At 36.9% G+C, this 18,479-nt stretch overlaps 1 protein-coding gene and 1 long non-coding RNA gene across 2 annotated transcripts; one reads left to right on the top strand and one right to left on the bottom strand.

Moving 5' to 3' along the window:
- Positions 1-4,387: 4,387 nt before the first annotated feature.
- On the bottom strand, positions 4,388-7,279 carry LOC121889828. The gene is made up of 2 exons (XR_006093659.1): positions 7,148-7,279; positions 4,388-5,189 (listed from the first exon to the last, which is right to left on the bottom strand). It is a non-coding gene; the product is annotated as an uncharacterized LOC121889828 (long non-coding RNA).
- On the top strand, positions 5,056-10,533 carry LOC121889718 (low affinity immunoglobulin gamma Fc region receptor II-a-like). Its single transcript, XM_042401902.1, has 7 exons — positions 5,056-5,191; positions 6,361-6,393; positions 6,952-7,070; positions 7,187-7,307; positions 8,484-8,726; positions 9,863-9,994; positions 10,203-10,533. Exons 1-7 carry the CDS (start codon positions 5,056-5,058, stop codon positions 10,262-10,264), a joined length of 846 nt encoding a protein of 281 aa, XP_042257836.1. The 3' UTR covers positions 10,265-10,533.
- The last annotated feature ends 7,946 nt before the right edge of the window (positions 10,534-18,479 follow it).

Below are 18,479 nucleotides of genomic sequence, written 5' to 3'. Positions count from 1 at the left end.
TACAGTGTCCAGGGGTTTAATTGCTGAGGTAGAGGCATGCCTGTACATTACATCACCATAATCCAGAACCGGCATAAAAACTGCTTCGATCACCCTCTTCCTACTACACATTGGAAAGGTGTTTCTGTAAAAGAAGCTGACTTTTTGCTTCAGTTTACCAACAGGTTGTGCACACGATATTCGAATGTAAACTTCTTGTTTAGCCAAATGCCAAGGTATTTATATACTGTCACTCTGTCAATGTTATATCCATTTGTAGTGGATATATGCAAGTCGTTATGATTATTATATTTTTGTCTCTAGAGAACACCATGAATTTTGTTTTATTTGCATTAAGAACTAGTCTGAGCTAAATGAGTGCATCTTGAAGGACATTAAAGGAGAACTGTGACTCCTCAGTGGCTAATTTTACAGTCAGCAGTACAGTACAATATGGTATCATCTGCGTATAAATGAACATGACAACCATCAAAGGAAAAGGCAACATTGTTGATATAAATAGAAAATGGTGTAGGGCCTAAAACTGATCCTCAGTGTCTCTCCATATAAAGCAAGGAATCTGTCTGTATATAGGTATGTATGTTTATCGAAAACTATTTATCTGATCTACTTCATACCTGGCGGATGTATTGCTGAGGACCCAAAGAAGTAATGTGTCAAGTGTGAAGTTGTTTGGACGAGCGGTTCTTGAGAAATATATAAAAATACATCATAAATAACATCGCTTCTGCTTCTTCTTCTGCCCATGGAGTGAACGAGTGGAAATACAGATGCTGATCACTCAGCATTGTGTTGAACATGTTTTAGAGGCAGGTTAGCGATGTCCACCTGTCTGCTCTACATGCCTCTAATAACATTGGTGTTCTATCTTGAGCTTCTCTACAAACTGAGGGCTGCCAACTTTAACTTCAGAATCAGCATGTTTGCCATTAGCAGCCCACGTAACCCTGAAATTTTTCTTTTTTTTTACCTTGGGTTTCATGTTGATCCAAGTTGTAGAGGTGCTCAAAGTGTGAGTCACATAACATTGTCAATGGGGGGAAAAAACAGCATTTTTACTCTTTACAACTTTATACTGCTCTACAAAAAAAACGCGGCACAGCAGATATGTATGGTGGTTAAAGGTGCGTATATTAAAAGTTAAATAAACTTTGAATTTAGAGATTTAGCATTAGTTGGTGGTTTTACAGCAGATTGAGGAACAGTTGAGTTTAAACTTTACATTGAGTTTAATGGTAATTCGATTTTAAGGAGTAACAGTATGTTTGGGGACAGACTGAGACAAGGTGACACTAAAATAGGAGATAAAATGCGTGGGATGTTGATAAAGTTAGGTTTAAGAGAGAATTTAAGGCAACACGTCTTCTAATGATGCATTAATGAGAACAGGTGAATACAGGAGAACTGAAGTTGTGTTTACCTGAGGCTCAGAGAGATGTGAGGCTCCTTCGACCTGAACAGATCTCTGATGGAGAAGGAGATGAAACCGAGAAAGCTCCTCTAAGAGAGAGAGGGAGGTTTTCATTCTTATCAATAAACTATAACATTTCAATGTTTAAATAGTCTGTTTTAGCACTTTCTGTATATTTGTATTCTAACCAATTCCAGTTCATTGGTGGTTTTCAACTGGCTGTTCTAAATGTTTTGGTTGCACAGGAAGTGATGTGTTCTACATTTCTGCTTAGTGGAAAGCCAGGGGGACTTGGCATTGAGTTGAGTCCAAGGCAGAGCTAGGATTCACAGACCTGCACCATGTATAATCTTAAAAGGTTTTGACTGAAGCATCTGTGCAAACAGCCTGAATAGGACATACTGCCATAAGTGTATTTCTTTATTTGTTTATTAGGCTCCCCATTAGTTGCTACCAAGGAGACTAGACGACTTTTGAAATCTGTGAGTGTGCACATCAGACAGGGCAATAATAATAAGACCAGTTCAATTCATATCGTTTTTAGACTTGATTGCATGAACTGTCTTAATGGGGGAGAGGATGTTGTATCTTTAGTTCACTCATACAGTAATTCATACAGTTGTTCATATAGTTTAAAATATACAATTATGAAGGTTAAATTTTACAAATATGGAGTCATTTATTTGTGGTATTAGAAGTGAAAGATTGTGAACAGTGAATACAGACCACAAGGTGGCAGTAATGTTACAAGCAGAGGAAGGAGGTCAGCTTGAGAGAAGTTTTGATAGCACAAGATATATGTAATCAGTGCAATGCCGTGTGTTTTACAATGTAATAATGCACAGTTTGTTCAGTAAAAGGTTGAATGCAGAAACATGAGGTTCTGTGTCTGTCCTATTTTAGGTTGTGGTGCAGGAGTCTAGGGTTATTGTAAGCAAGCAAAAAATGATGCAGTTCAGAATAGAGCTGTGTGTTGTTTTCTGGTTATGCATAAAACAGCCCCAAAACTTGCAGTATGTGGTGGCATGGGATGTGCAGCATCAGGGTGACATGTTGCAACTGTGGAATAGATTAATCAACATGCCCGATAACAGACTTGCCAAACAAATTTTCTCTTGGGATTTTTCAAATAATTACTCTTGGATAAGGGAGCTCGCAAAAATATTTGGAAAGGCAGGTCTTCAATATGTATTTAGAAAGAAATTATCTAGTAGTGTTAGTCAAATTAACCAATACTGTTTGAAAATTATAAAGAGAAACGGTCACAAGAAATTTTGTGTAACCCAAAAGTGAGAACGGAGAGTTTGATTAAGTGCATTTGCCACTCTGAGCATTACGCCACCCTTAACCTGACCAGCTGAGATGTGCTATCATGCCTCTGGCGGTGGAAACTGGACGCTTCCATTCAATTCCTGAGGAGAACAGAAAGTGTCACCCGTGAGATGTGAGAGTCAAAAATGAAATTCACTTTTTGTTCTATTGTACATCACATGCATCACAATTTAAAATATAGACTTTTCCTTAAAATGTCTGCAGAATGTCCTGATTTGATTTCTATGTCTGATGAATGTAGGTATCAGTACCTGTTTACGAACAAAGTGTTTCACTTCGCTCATTTTGTGCAACACCATGCGAGGGTGCTTTATGTTTGATTTGTTAAAAGGACAGTCTGTGCCTCAGATATGTCTAACTTATGTTTTATAGTTTAATGTCAAAGGAGCAGGATTGTGTTGTTATTTGATTTGACATTGATTGACATGTATGGAAGTGTATTATATTTTTTTCTTTTGCTCTCATTATGTTATGTTATTGCCCCTGTAAGAACCTTGTAAGAACATGCGGGGTAGACACCTTTTGGTGCAGTACACTTTGAAAATAAAGTACCTTACTTTACCCAAAACTGGCTGCAAGTTGAGTTACTTGAACAAGCATCTGATAAGTAGATCAAATCCACACTGTCGGCGTGTCGGAGATTTAAATAATCAATGAAGTTATTCTGCTGTGTCTTGTGCGTGAATGCGCACGAAGCCGCGAGGAGATCGTTGCATCTCTCTCTATCTCTCCCTGTCTCTTTCTCGACACGGTATATTTATATATATCCTGAATATTTATCCTGTTAACAAGTTGAACACAGCTTTGGACGAATAACGAACGAATTTGGTCATTGAAAACGGAAATGATGTCCGTGTTTATTTGCATATAGAGCTGGGAGGTGAGATCTGACAAGTAAGACAAGTGGTCATTCAAGACGCATGTTAATAACAGGTGTAAACAAGGCCTGAGAGTCATCTGAACACATGCTTCAATGGAAGGGATACAACTCAAGGAAATCTCACATTTTGTACAAAGGAGTTAGGAGGAGCCACAAATTTGCTTAAATTTGATTGCTGACCGAGAAGTAGTGTAGAATCTTAAATATATCTTCTTCATTTTACATGTCATAGCATTTTTTTAAATGTCTGAATCTGGAAAAACGTTGATTATTTCCAGATATACATGGAAATATTAGAGATTTTGAGTTAGTTTTAAGAAAGAAACACATTCTCTCAAATCTCTCAACCCAATTGAACACCAATGTGAGATTTTGGACTGATGTGTTAGACAGCGCTCTCCACCAACATCATCAAAACACCGAATGAGGGAATATCTTTTTAAAGAGTGGCGTTCATCAGCCTTGGTTTGATTCTACAGTCTGTAGGACTCTTCTGGAGGGATGTTTGGACTGATTTTAAGATATCAATCCACAAACTTAAAGAAGCACAGAGCTGCAGAATCTGGACACCTGAAAAGGACACATGCATAAAAATTACTATGATATAAAACTTAGAATGGAGGAAGGAAAATTGGAAATGTTGTGTAATTGTTAAATTATTTTTGGCCAAACTATGCATTCATAAATGTTGAGGTATAAATATGACTTTTTCTTCAAAGATGCAAAGAAAACAAAGGAAATCGCAGCAGAGGGGAGGGAGTATATGGAATATTGAGGAAAAAGCCTTTATTAATTACATGGCAATTTGAAAGTGGATATCAACTTCCTCTTTATTCAAATGGCATTATGTTGGAACAAAGCCCAACATTTCAACTTATACCTTCATAAAGGGGCTAAACAGGAATAATGGGTTGAAAACCACTTTTTATACATTTTCAAACATCAAACAAGGCATCATCTGTATCAGCTGTTAGGTCATGTGTGTCTGCTTTACACATTATGGCGTCATCTTGTGGTTCAATCAAAACAAATCAATCTAGCCAAAAGACAAAAAAGGCTCCATATATCAAAGCTAAATAATAACATAATGTAAAATAAATAATAAAATAATAATACATAAGTTCAACTTGGCTTGTACAGAAACACCTCGAGTCAGTAGAGGAGAGGAAGATTATGGAATATTGGGGAAAAAGTCTCTATTAGTTACATAAACAGTGAAGAAACAGTACCGTAGCTTGACCCTTTTAATTGGGTATTTTGGACAACAGGTGTGAGATAATGAGTCATTAGGAGATTCTTTCCCTAAGATTACACAAACAAAAAAACTAAAACCTCCAAAAACAGTAAATCATACACTTAAGTTGACTCAAATGAAAAGTATACCATACAAAAAATGCGTTCTGTATTGAAATAAATAGAAATTAATGCCCTCATGTATCTATCTGTCTGTCTAGTTCTGCTTCTGCACATCCTGTCTTGGGTCTTCACTCGTCTTTTCTGTCCTCTCACTCTCTCTCTCAGTCAGCAGCAGGTCAGGATGGAAGTAACAGCTCTCTCTCTGCTTCTCTGTAAGTAACATGACTGTGAGACATTTGTCTTTTGTTTTACTTATATCTTTTGTTCATTGTATTATTATGTTTCTTAAATGCCCTGTTTTATACTGTGTTTGCCACATTTCATCACTGCATGGCTGATTTACACATTTTTATATTGCACATTCTGCATATTGACTTTTATCTTGGACAGTATATGTATAAATCAGACAAATGCAAACACTAATTGTCCTATAGTGAGCTAAATCTCAGCTTACAGTGTATGAGTGTAGTGTAAAATCTGTTTTTCTTTTATCTTTACAGCCTTTTTATTAGTTTCAATTGTTTTTTTGCTCTCTATATCAAACAGTACTTTGTTGTCCTACCTGTGTTCCTTCCTCATCTTGAGTTATGTGATATTTTGAGTCTGATTTTGATTTTTTCCACAAAGATCCTCATGTTTTACACTCTACCACCTATTTAGCATTTACAAGCAGTATATAAGCAGTTAATACATGCTTTAAAACACACTATAATGTAGTCGTAAGCAGGTTTAAGGACATTTTTAGGTGTTCATTAATGTACACTGTGTAAACAACTCTAACTTCTTCTATGAAGACATATTTTATATTATTGCAACTTTGTTTTACTATATTGTAATTCCTCTACCTTTATACTCATAAATAAGGATTTGATTTAGTCATGGATCTGCAAAACTTACTTAATCCTCAGGATAACATGTTAATTTCCAACTTTGGTCTAACTAAGTTAAAAAAAAACAGACACAAAACATGTAACATACAGCCTTAAAAACGTAACCTGACACACCAGATGGTTTCTTACACTGAACCACCTGAGAAGTCATCCTTGGAAACTGTTTGGAAAAAGGCAGGCACTTTCTAAAAATACTTGGCAGGTGATTAGATTAACCATCTGTCAATCACCATCTATCATCGTCTTACCTTGCGAGGCAGCTGGATTCGCAATACTGATTGGTCCAAACCACCAGTGGTTCAGACACGTGCATAATTTGAAGCCTGACAAAATGGATTCTCATGTGATCTTGTGATCTTGCAAATCCAGCTGCCTCGCAGGGTAATTAAAAAACAAAATTTCAAATGAGCTCACCACTGCCAAACATGGTAATTTTTTTTTATAATAAAAATGACTTTTAATGTGTGTGTCTTTCATTTTGTCTGATTTAGTGATGAGTCCTTGGGATTCTGGTCAAGCACAAGGTAAGATTAAAGTCAGTAGTATCAAATTTAGTCCAGGACAAGTAATGAAACTCTTTGTCAAAGTCATTATTATTTGTAACAGTTTAGTCATTCTGGTTTTAATTATGAAACCTACCTTACATTTAGCCTTTCTCAGTCTTACATGTATGATTTTAATGCTCTCTCTCTTTCACACATCCATCCAGCCTGCAGCAGCAACATGACTCACTAGTACCAAAAACAGTACTGGTCTCTCTTCACTGGTTATCAATGAAATACAGAATTGAAGAGTCTTTTATTTGTCTTTAAAGCTCTGGATGGACTGGCACTACCTTATCTTTCTGAACTCCTCATCCCCTATCTACCGCCAGACCTCTCAGATCTGCTGACCAGTCACTGCTCTTCATTCCATGCTCCCAATTTCATTGACATGATCATTGACTTGATCCTCATAACTATGTCTGTGTTTTCATTTGATTGTGTTTCTCAGTCACTGTGACACAACTTTTCTTGTTTTTAAATGTGCTCTATAAATAAATTGACTTAATTTTACTTCTCCTGTCTCCATCCTGCCTTCAGTCTCTGTGACGGTCCACCCTGAAAGGTCACAGTTCTTTAAGTATGACAGTTTTTCCGTGAGCTGCGAGGAGGAAGAAATGACTGAATGGAGGGTGATGAAGAGGATGGAGGATGGGGAGGTTTGTCTGAGAAAACATATTAGCTTTTCCACTCACAGCACATTGATTACAATTATTAATTATTAACATTTACTAACTCGTAAATGTTGGATGACTTCTGATTCACTCCCCTTCAGGTGCATCCATGTCCATTGTCCTGCTCCGTCATTGCTGCCTTCCCTGCCACAGATAGCGGAGTGTACTGGTGTGAAACTGGAGTGGGAGCAAGCAGCAGTGCCATCAACATCACTGTCACTGGTAGGCTTGGATCAAAAACAATAACAGATGACTTGATATATACTGTTTGAAAGTGTAGTGGAAGTATGGGTCAATGCTGGTGACAGAGGATTAAATCAGACAGTGTTGACTGGATTGGACTGGATTTAGTCATACTGGCTCCAAGGGGGGTAATGATGGCCGTTCTAAATCTCAGCTTACAGTGTATGAGTGTAGTGTAAGTCAGCCACTTTGGCTCAGACTGAAATATTTCAACAACTACTGGATGGATTGCCATGAAATTTTGTTCACACATTCATGTTACCCAGAGGATGAATCCTCCTAACTTTGTTAATCACCTGACTTTTCCTCTTATGGTTCAAAGTGAAATATCTCGACAACTATTTGATGCATTGGCATGAAATTTACGACAGATATTCAGGCTCCCAAAACACAACTTTGGTGATCCGCTGACTTTTCCTTTAGATGGATTGGTACCAAATTCTGTACAGACATTCATTGTTCCCAGACAATGTATTGTAATGACTCTGGTGACCCCATGACTTTCCATGCAGCTCCACCTTGGCATTGCCATTGTTTTTTATTGAAATATCTCAGCCACTATTGGATGGATTGCTGTGACATTTGGTAAAGACATTCATAATCTCCAGAGGATGGATCTGAAAAACTCTGATCCCTTGACCTTCCCTTTGGTTTATGACTAAATACCAGCAAAACTAATGACATTCCCATCAGCTTCATTTAAACTTTGTGTTTAGTGCTAATTAACAAATGTTAGTATGCTAACATGCTAAACTAAGATGGTAAAAATGATACCTGCTAAACATCAACATACTTGTATTATCATCATGAACATGTTAGCACACTGACTTTAGCATTTAGCTCGAAGGACTCCTGTGCTTAATTGATATGTTCTTTAGATTAAAGCTACAAAACAGTATGTAACCCAGTTTTCAACAATTTTAAAGCAGTTACTTTCCTGTTTCCCCTCCAATTGAACTTTATCGTGAGTGAAAATGTTCACTAAAATCCAACACAATAGTAATTCTAAACATTAAGATTTTTATATCAACAACTAGTAAAGCACTGATAAATTATCAGAGGTGGAAGACTGAACCACATCTAACCTTCAATACAAAGATACTGTTGGTTATGTGTGATGTGTGTACTCTGTGTGTTCATCTACTTGTCATTCAGCTGGTTCTGTGATACTGGAGAGTCCTGTTTATCCTGTGATGGAGGGAGACAATGTGACTCTGAACTGCAGACACAGAGTTTCCTGTGACCGCCCCATTAATTTCTATAAAGATGGCTACCTCATCCAGAACAGCACGACTGGAAACATGACCGTCCATAATGTCACCAAATCTGATGAGGGACTCTACAAGTGTGATGTCTGCGGATTTGAAGAATCACCACAGAGCTGGCTGACTGTCAGAGGTGAGATATTTGGATGTTTAAGAGGTCTGAACAAGCACTACCTCTTACATAACCCTCCTGTTTGGAATAAGTGATTCCAGGTGTACTCAGGTGAAGACTGATCACTGCCAGTTCAGAGCAGACAGTCCTGTCTCCCTCTTGCCTTACTGACAATGTGAGTTTCAGTTTATTGTTTGAATTATGCTTGTGGCCATATGTTTGATTACATTTCTACCTCACTGATGGATAGCTGGTTTATTGTATTGATTTATGCATTTGTTTCTTTGACCATACCACAGAAAACCATGACTTGAACGGAGGAAATAAATGGACGACTAAATTGCATTTCCCTGTCAAGAACTCACTTATTTGAGGCTCTTAAGCGGCCAACTGTTCCTACACCAGCACATGCATTAGAATAAATCCACTTCAATAAATAAAATCTAAACAAACATGTAGGGATGTATTTGAGTAGTTTCCATTTCGAGTAAGGAAAAATAAGTGAAATCCTGCTATTATAGTTTGTTTCCATAGCCTCTGGAGCTGGAGGAAGCTGACCAATCAGAACAGAGTGGGCTCATCGGGAGGGCGGGCCTTAAAGAGACAAGAGCTAAAATGGCCTGTTTCAGACAGAGGCTGAAATGAGGAGCTCCATAAAGGGCCAGTATAAGATAAATAAGGAGTTTTAATTGTAAATCATGCAAAGATATTCCAGTAGAGCCATAGAATATAAATATACACCTGGAAACGTGCATGATATGTCCCTTTAAAGAACATAACTTAAACTTGAATCAGTGTCTTGTTGTGTCCATCTCTGTGTTGTTGTTTTAAGTTGTTTGTATTAAGCAAGTCTCCACCTGATGCTTCCTTGATATCAGCCATCAAGCTCACATTGTGGGCAGATATTATACCCATCTCTATCTCCCCTTGTTCCCTATCTGCCTCTTCGCTTCTCATTGTCCAATAAAGGCAAAACGCCAAAAAAAAAAAATCCTTAAAAAAAAAAAAGTTCACATCATGGCATGTTGATCACTCTTGTCTTTTGTTGTTCTTAAAGTCGAGTCCAAAAAACTTGAGAGCAGACAAGAGCTTACAACAAACTATGACTAGCTAACCAGCAACTGACTTGCTCACTGACGTCTCTGTTGCCTCTGCAGCGCCATCTGAAGGCCAGGATCCTCCAGCGCCCCTGTTGCCTGTCTTCACACTGGTGCGCCACCTGGTGGTAGGAACTCCTTACCTGCTGTCCACCATCATACTGGGACTCATATACAGAGACAGAGCAAGAGGTGAGAACAGCTGAACTGACAATTTAAACCAAACCAGAAAGTAAAGAGAGTGAAAAAGATCTGCAGAAAACACATTTTAAACAAAGCAGAATACTGTAGATTTTATTTGGCTTTTTAAAGGAATAGCTGTTGGTGAAGAAGTAAAACTGTGTCACTGAAAGGTCCCTTTAAGGCCAATTTTTTGTCGTTTTTGCATATTTTTTTGCAGCGCGGCATGCCAATAAAGCAAGGCGAAAATGTAATGATGTCATAATGGAAATGGCTGCATGACAACAGTGACATTTAAGAGGGACGAGCATCTTCAGATTCAACCAAAAAAGAAGAAGAAAACATTCTGGTTTTGTTGGTTTGACTCCTTTTTAAAAAATGTTGCCTATTTAGGCTTTTTGGTGTCATTCTGTAGACAGTATGAACTTAAAAAGATGCTTTTCATGCAGTTTTTACATTGTTAGTTTAAACAACATCTTTGTGTTTTCTGTCATTTTGTGATGTTTGTTTGTGTTTTGCTGACATGCAAAATAAACTATTGAACGTGTGAATTTGCCTCACAGTTGTTATAAATAGAGTCAGAAGTGCATTCAGGCGTTTGGGCTGCTCTGTGGCCAAGGTAAAGCACTCACCGTTTCCATGGCAATGGGTCTGACAGGAAGCTGAAGGCGTTTGAGGTGTGAGGTGAGGTAAGGTGGAGGTGGAGGGTGGGCATGGTGGCTGTGAGTGTATATCTGTGTTAGTGGCTATAAAACAGTCAATTATGGTTGCTGTTAACTTGTGATTGTTACATTTATTATAAGTAAATATTAATTTATCCATTATTATTAATAGATTACAGCTGCACTTATATATATGATAGCGACTGCACTTATACCACTATACTACTGTGCCACTACTTATCATGGTCCTGCTGCCACTGCTGCAACAGTATATTGATACTAGCCACTACTACCACTGCCTTTGCTGTTATACACCTGCACCATGACCTTGAAGTATAAAGTAAAAAATGAAACTACTCAAGTACATGTACTGCACCTTCAATGTACAGTGTCCTTCATGACATCACCCGTCATGTTCCATTGGAATTCATTTTAACCAGATTTTATTTAACACTGTTAATTAGATAAAAGTGGATATTGTTTAAAAAGTCAATGTTTAGCTCAAGTTTGCATTTGTAGCACTGCCGCTTGGAGAGGCAGAAGCTGGGCATTACAACCATTTATCCAATTCTTTAAACCAGTGGTTCTCAAACTTTTTCACATCAAGGACCCCAACACATTAGACCATGGACCCCTATCCATTAAGATTTTTGCTTTTAGATGTTTTATTGAAGAAAGTGTATGAAACCTGTGACCAAAATACTCATGCATTCTGTCTTTCTGTCTTTTACTTATGGATGGAATTATAGAGAAAATAAATTATCCCCCTTTTTGCTGGGGACCCTCTGGAACCCCTCAAGGACCCCTGGGAGTCCCTGGACACCACTTTGAGAACCATTGCTTTAAGCAAACTATTTTAACTGTTGATCCATTACTTTTAGCTATTTCAACAATTGTAGCTAACTGTTTAGACTTCTGTGCTTGCTTGCCAATTAGTTTTTACCCACTCTCAATCACTATAATATCATATAATCCAAATGATAAAATAGAATGTAGTGCAATATCCACAAGCCATCCGTTCTCTAAATGCCGCTTATGGTATTCAGGGCAATGGCAATTTGCAGCAGGGCAAGAGTCCAGGTACAGCCTGTACATACATAAAGACATACATTCACACTCACATTCACACCTAAAACTTTCACTAACCTAAATGTCTTTGCACTGTGGAAGGAAACCAGCTGCTGTAAGGAAGCTTTGCTAACAACTGAGCCGCTCCGCTGCCCACCAACACTCTGCAAGACAAAACAATATGAAATTATGTAATACAGCATGATGTCATCCAGCTTTACTGTCAAATCAAACACATGGATGTCTTTGTGTCACAGAATCTTCATTTAAAACACAGCAACAACCTTGAAAGTAATATGAAGAGTTCCCCGTTGAGCCTGATCCTTCTCAGAGGACTCCAGTGTTTTACTAAATACTATTACTTCAAAATATACACAGTGGTCTGATCACCATACTATACTTTTGTGGCAGGTAGTGTGCAAGAAATGAATGTACTTATCTTGTTGTATTAACATGAAATGGTACAAAATGTGCTGACGGATGTAAGTCAAACTGTGAGTTTTGAAAGTCTAGAAGAAGTCAGAAGCAGGTTTATGGCCAAGTAAGTTTATAAATACTGTACATACAATACATTTGCAGAGGTGTTGTGGTGCACAACAATCAAAATATACATGGTAAGTACAAAAATAAAGATTATAAATAATATAAAATAGAAATTTACAATTTAATAAAGTGAAAAGAGCTGTAACAGAGTTTAAAATAAAAAAAACAAGGAATGTGCAAATGTTCATAGTATAAATAGCTGCTGATGTGCTGTTTTGAAAGTTAACAAATAGAGAGTTTAATGTTGTTCCTGGAGCTATGTGAGCAAAATTTCATCACATTTTCTTCTATTTTTTTCTGTCTGTGGCCACCTCCTCCGTTTTCTATTTGCATTGAATTCTGATATTTTTAAAAAAAATATATCTATCCACAGCACACTCAGAAATCCAGAAACTTGAGTACGCAGACAAGATATGTTGAACTTGTTAGCAAACAGTTGCTTATTTCCACAGTTACGGAGCAACATTATCGTTCATTTGGAGTCGTGTTTCTGTCCACCTGGTGAATGTAAGTCCAATATTCACTCTCTTTTAGCTCTGTTTTTACTTTCTACCAACTCCTGAGGGAAATATCTGGCTCTTTAGCTGCTAAATGCTCCACTATGTTCACTAGCTAGTCTACAGCTAACTGTGTCTATTTTCTATTTGGTGCTGAGCAGGTAGTGTACAGTGGGGGTTTTTTTAGAGCTTTTTCTCTGAAAACAGCTGCCTGCTGCGGTCAAAAACAAAGCTATGAGAGTGCTGACAGTGAACCGAAACAGTAAAGGTGCAGCCAGACAGATAAACAATGAGCTGAAATTCAATATAAAGTTCTGTAAAGCCGCGGGGAGCTTCAGAGTCACTGATAATTATCTGTAGGTTCACTGAGATACTTATTTTTCTCACTTTTTCAGTGTGAACAAGTCCAAAACTGGCAACTGATTTTCCCACCAGCAACTAAAAGCAGTTCTCGCTTAAGATATATAGTATTATGAAGAGATCTGGATCAACAAATCTGTAAAATCTATGAATGTTATAGTATAAGAGCAGTGCAGCGGTGAGCAGCAGGCAGCAGAAAGTAAGCACAACCATTGTTTGTTTCCCCTTAGTTAGCCAGTTTCATTGCTGTCAGGCACCTTCCGGTTTGACAGCAACTGCATCGTGTTTAGAAGAAAACCTGCTGCTCTTCTTTCCCTCACTCTGTCCATAACTCTCGATCCTCTGCTTTTCACACTTTTTTTAGTGATTAGAAAAAACAAAAAACTCCAACGCAGCAAAATGGAGAGCACTGTGCAGGGTGTCCTGATGTTCTTGTGGTCTAAAAGGCGTACCACATCCTCTTCTCTGTCTCTGTATGTTTCCTGTGTGTCTCTGAGTGTACTATTCAAATGTATTACTATTAAAGTTAAAAGTAACTAAAATATCTTTACAGACTTCATCCACTGAAGTTTTAAGGGGTGAGATTTTATTTTACGTTTTAGCTCTTCAGTCCTTTAAGTCAATCTGCTATAAAGTCACCTTATATCTTTATGATCAGCAGAATCTTAAGTAACCAACAGTGGAGAGGTCAAAGGTCAGAGGTCACAGCTGACAAAACATGTAACAAATAAAGACTGGAGTATGGTCTGAAGGTGAGAAACACAATTACAATATATTACACTGACAAGGAAATTTGCCTTAAAGCTGCACTAATCAATATATTTATATGAACAATGGATCAAATTATATAAATTAAATAATGAACCCATAGAGAATTATCTCCCAACTCTGCAGTTCCTGTCAGGTCCAAAGAGCATTTTAGTATCTTTCAGATCATTGTTTTGGTTTTCCAGCCTGAAACTACTTTCACCACTATTAACTAACTACTCTTAATAGACTGCACACTACCTGCTCAGCACCAAACAGCAGACCCAATTAGCGACAAGGTAGTGAAGAAAGTGACACATCTAGAAGCTGGAATCGGTGGAGACCAAAAACAAAGCTAAAAGACAGCAAATATTACATTCACCATGTGGGCACAAGTACAACTCTAATGGGATGATAATGTTGCTCCGTGTCTGCTGGATGGGTAAAAAGGCAACTGTTTCCTTACTTAATGTAGTGGCTGCAGCTGGTTCTGCTGCCCCCTTGTGGCCAAAAAAGTCAAACAATGTAGTTTTAAGTAACACAAATAAAGTCCATGGGTTGAGTTTTTAATATGAACCAAGATCTTGTCCTCGTTATTTCTGGTCAAAATGTTTCATGAGTTCAATGAATCCACTGATGTGCAGTTTACATTCAATAATCAACAGTTACACATTGAGTTTTTAAAGCAGAGCTGCAACAATTCAATTCAATTAATTGATTGGTTGCCTATTAAATTATTTGATAACTGATTGGTTTCTTTAGTCTTCTGTGAAAGTAAACTGCATATTTTTGGGTCAAGGACTGTTAGTTGGGTCAAAACAAGACATTTGAAGACGTTAGCTTGAGCTTTGGGAAACAGTGATTGACATTTTTCACTATTTTCTGACATTTTGTGGACCAGAATTTATGATTAATCAGGAAAATAATTGACAGATTAATTGATAATGAAAATAATCATTAGTTGCCACCGTATTTCAAAGCTCCTCAAAGGTCTTTGCTTTTTTTTTCGCAAGCAACTTTTCACACTACTCAAATACTTGGCACAAACGTATCTTTATACAACTTATAGACATATGAATATAAATAAGAAGTAAATGAAACAAGTAATACATTATAAATTCAACTATTTTTAGGCCAAGAAAAAAAATAGTGAAACATTCTGTGTTTCTTTTAGTTATTCTAGACAGAGGTGGTGGCACTCATGACCTCAGTATTTCTATTTTTTCATGAATCATAAAATGTTTTTAATGTTTTCGGAAATTCTGACCCTGCTGCGAACATATGACTTTGCTAATCTTTTATTTTTATTAGAATTTTTTTCTGTTTCTGTGTGAGTGAGCGAGCTTTTCAAAAATTCAGTTGACATTTTACTTTTTTGTGTGTTTTGAATTGTATTTTGTGATCCTAAATGCTGTTTTTTTAAAAAAAATATATATATATATTTACTGTACTTTTTGACCTGTAACCTTGACACTAAAATTAAGTTTGTTTTAAACTCCGACACAGCCCGTTTGTTCGGGGTCACTTTGGCTATCACCGCCCCTCCGGTAAACACTCTAACTTAAACCAAGCATCCGCTACAGAAGAAAAAGCTGTTAGAAAACAGTTCCGGGTGTCTTTGACTTTTACTCGCTTTAGCTTCTTAACTTTTGAATCAGAGTTAAGTTTTTCAGTTTGGAGCGTTTAAATGCGCGGAGTTAACGGAAGAACCGACAGACGGAAGAAACGCTGACGGTTAGAAGAAGAAGAGGACAAAAGAGGGGTTTGTTTTGAAAGCTGTGAAGGTAAAAACGTGTTTGAACTGTCACCTTTGGGCGCTGTTTTCTCTTTATGTTTGTTGTTATCCGGTTTAACCTCATTAATGTCACATTTATTCTGCCTTTAACGGACAGAAACTGCCAAAATTGATGCAGAAACAGCGTTTACTCGCTTCGTAATGTTTCTACTTCGAAATGTTTGTATACAGACATCACCTGGTTCGTAAGGGAACAAAATGTCTTCAGTACAGACCAAAAAAATCCTAAAACATGTTTAAACTCAGATAGTTTAATAAAAATAACACAACAGCCCTGCAATAAAACCTACGTTTCTTGCATGAAGGTTGTAACTCTAATTTTAGTGCAACTGAGTGTATTTTCGTAACGTGTGCTGGAAAATTCATAGTGGCCGAAACGTGTCTTTAATAAAGCAGAATTAGCTTCTAAACATCGCTTTTCTCCCCAGTTAGCCTGTAGAGTACTTATTTCTTTTGTAATATCGTATACATCTGATATATTTGTGTTATTTACAGAGTATTTGTTGGTTTTTAATTAAATTTTATTCTTATTAATATTATTATTAATATGAACGCCAATAATTGTACATTTTATAGCATTTACTATTATTTTTATTTCTGCATAATATTTTTAATTATTTTTATGTTTTATTCATTTTAGAGCTGCAGTCTTTAATTGATTAGGCAATCGACAGTAAATTCATCAAAATAAAACGATACTCGCTAAATAATCAAATAAGCAATTTTTAAAGCTAAAAATGAAAAATAAAATGGTTCTAGCTTCTCAAATGTGACTATTTTCTGGTTTCTGTAGTCTAACTAGTGCAGTGCCTGTCCAAAACGTGCCTTTCTCAATACCTAGAGAGGGTTGTACCCCTAAACGCCTCTCATGTAGACTATCGATAGACGCTGCAGGCTATTGGTAGACACTACAATTTACCTAATATCTGGAGACTACAATCTTGAGTTGAGCTGAAGTTGAACTTGAGGCCTTTTGAGGGTTCTGTGTCCATTTTGCCTCTTTGGTAATTCGGCCTTCAGTGCTCAGTTTTTGGATGGAGCTTTACTTTAGTACACTGTAGTGTTTACTGAGCTTGCTGTTGCAGAAGTGAAGTTAATCTTCCCTTTTATTAAGCAGAAGTAGAAGTTTTTTAATAATAAGTGGAAGAATTCTTACTCATTGCAACCCCTGTTGGGCTGCAACTAAAACAATTAGGCCTATCTCACTATTATTTTTTTTCAATTAACCGATTAATTGCAGTGTCCAAAAGTGGGGAAAAATTTCGAATTGCAACTTCCCAAAGCCAACGATTGACATCTTCAGCAGTGAAAACCCAAATATATTCAGTTCACAATAATATATGATGAAGAAAAGCAGTAAAATCCTCATGGAATCAGAGAAAATTTGGCATTTTTTACACTATTTTTGCTTTAACAATGACTGAATCGATGATCGTCAGTTGACTAATCGATTCATCAACTCATCTTTTCAGGTCTTCTTTTATATATTAATGATTGCCCACATTTTTGTATTCAGAAATCGAGAGTCCTCACTTTTTAAGGGTTATTTGAACCATTTTGTGTACGGAATTCACTAGAGCTGCAACAATTAACCAAATAGTCGATCGACAGAAAATTAACCAGCAGCCCATTTTGGTAATCCAATGATCATTTTCGTAAGTTTTTAAGCAAAAATTTTAAGGTTTCAGATTCTCAAATGTGGAGATTTCATGTTTTTCTTTGTCATACATGACAGTAAGCTGAATATCTTTGGGTTTTGGACTCTTTGACTCAGGCTTTTATTACTATTTACCGACATTTTGATAATCAACAAATAATTGATTAATTGAGAGAATAACTGGCAGATGAATCAAAATGAAAATAATTGTTAGTTGCACACACAAGATGACATTTATTTTATTGATTTTTAGATTGGATCTGTCAGGGCGTTTCTTGTATATGATTATATTAGCGGTTTCTGGCTTGTGATGTGACACACAAGAAGTCAAAGTTCACTTTTTATCCTGTGTTTCCAATCATACACTTAAGATGAGGTGGTTGTACTTTGTACTTACTGAAAATAAAGTTTTAGGGGAATTACTTTATTACTTATGACAGGAAAGTGGTGAAATTGCAGTAAACACTGCGTCACTGCTGCAGAGTTCTCAACATTAATCCATTTATAAACAAATTTCTACAGCAGTCATATGTTAATAATAACTGATAGTGTCTCTGTGATGTTTCCTTTGGATGTATTTTTATTTATTTCATATTGTGAAGCATAAATCTGCTGAATGAAAGCAACTGATGATGAAAGAAACCTCTGATGCAACATAACAACAAGGCTGGGACTTGTTGCTTTGGCTTCATAAAGTGCAAACATGTCCTGACTCGTAAATGATTCATCATGTTGCTGTTGGTTATGATTGTCAGTGTGTCTTACCTCCATCTTATATTTACCTCCATCTTAGCTTATTTAGTCGTTTTTGTTTCCTGCTGTATGAAATCAGACAGCGCTGCATGTGTGGACTGTAATTTTGATCCACTAGCAGTGTATGACCACTAGATGGCGATAGCAGACACTAATATGAGTGTGAGTGTTGTGTTTTGATGTAAGTGAGTAACAAAAAAAAGCCTCTGAGGTGTTTTCTGCTGCATGTGAGATCTGTTTGTAGATTTTAAAGTTCATATTTTCAGTCGGCAAAAGTTGGCATGAAATATCATATTTTCAGGACAATAATATAAAACTGACTAAACATAAAAGCAACCACAAGAAACATTGTAGATTGATGTTTTCTGTTTTGTCTAGAGGAGGGAGTCGAAGAGGAAGAAGAGGAGGAGGAGGA

This window comes from Thunnus maccoyii, chromosome 22 (genome assembly GCF_910596095.1).
Source record: "Thunnus maccoyii chromosome 22, fThuMac1.1, whole genome shotgun sequence".
Lineage (NCBI taxonomy): Eukaryota > Metazoa > Chordata > Actinopteri > Scombriformes > Scombridae > Thunnus > Thunnus maccoyii.
This window is presented reverse-complemented; position numbering and strand designations above follow the sequence as displayed.

Excerpts from the sequence above, each read along its gene's own strand:
- LOC121889718 (XM_042401902.1), top strand. The coding sequence starts at position 5,056 with ATGTATCTATCTGTCTGTCTAGTTCTGCTTCTGCACATCCTGTCTTGG. Across the intron at positions 7,071-7,186 it reads AGAGGATGGAGGATGGGGAG|GTGCATCCATGTCCATTGTC; the intron begins GTTTGTCTGAGA and ends ACTCCCCTTCAG. Across the intron at positions 7,308-8,483 it reads CATCAACATCACTGTCACTG|CTGGTTCTGTGATACTGGAG; the intron begins GTAGGCTTGGAT and ends CTTGTCATTCAG.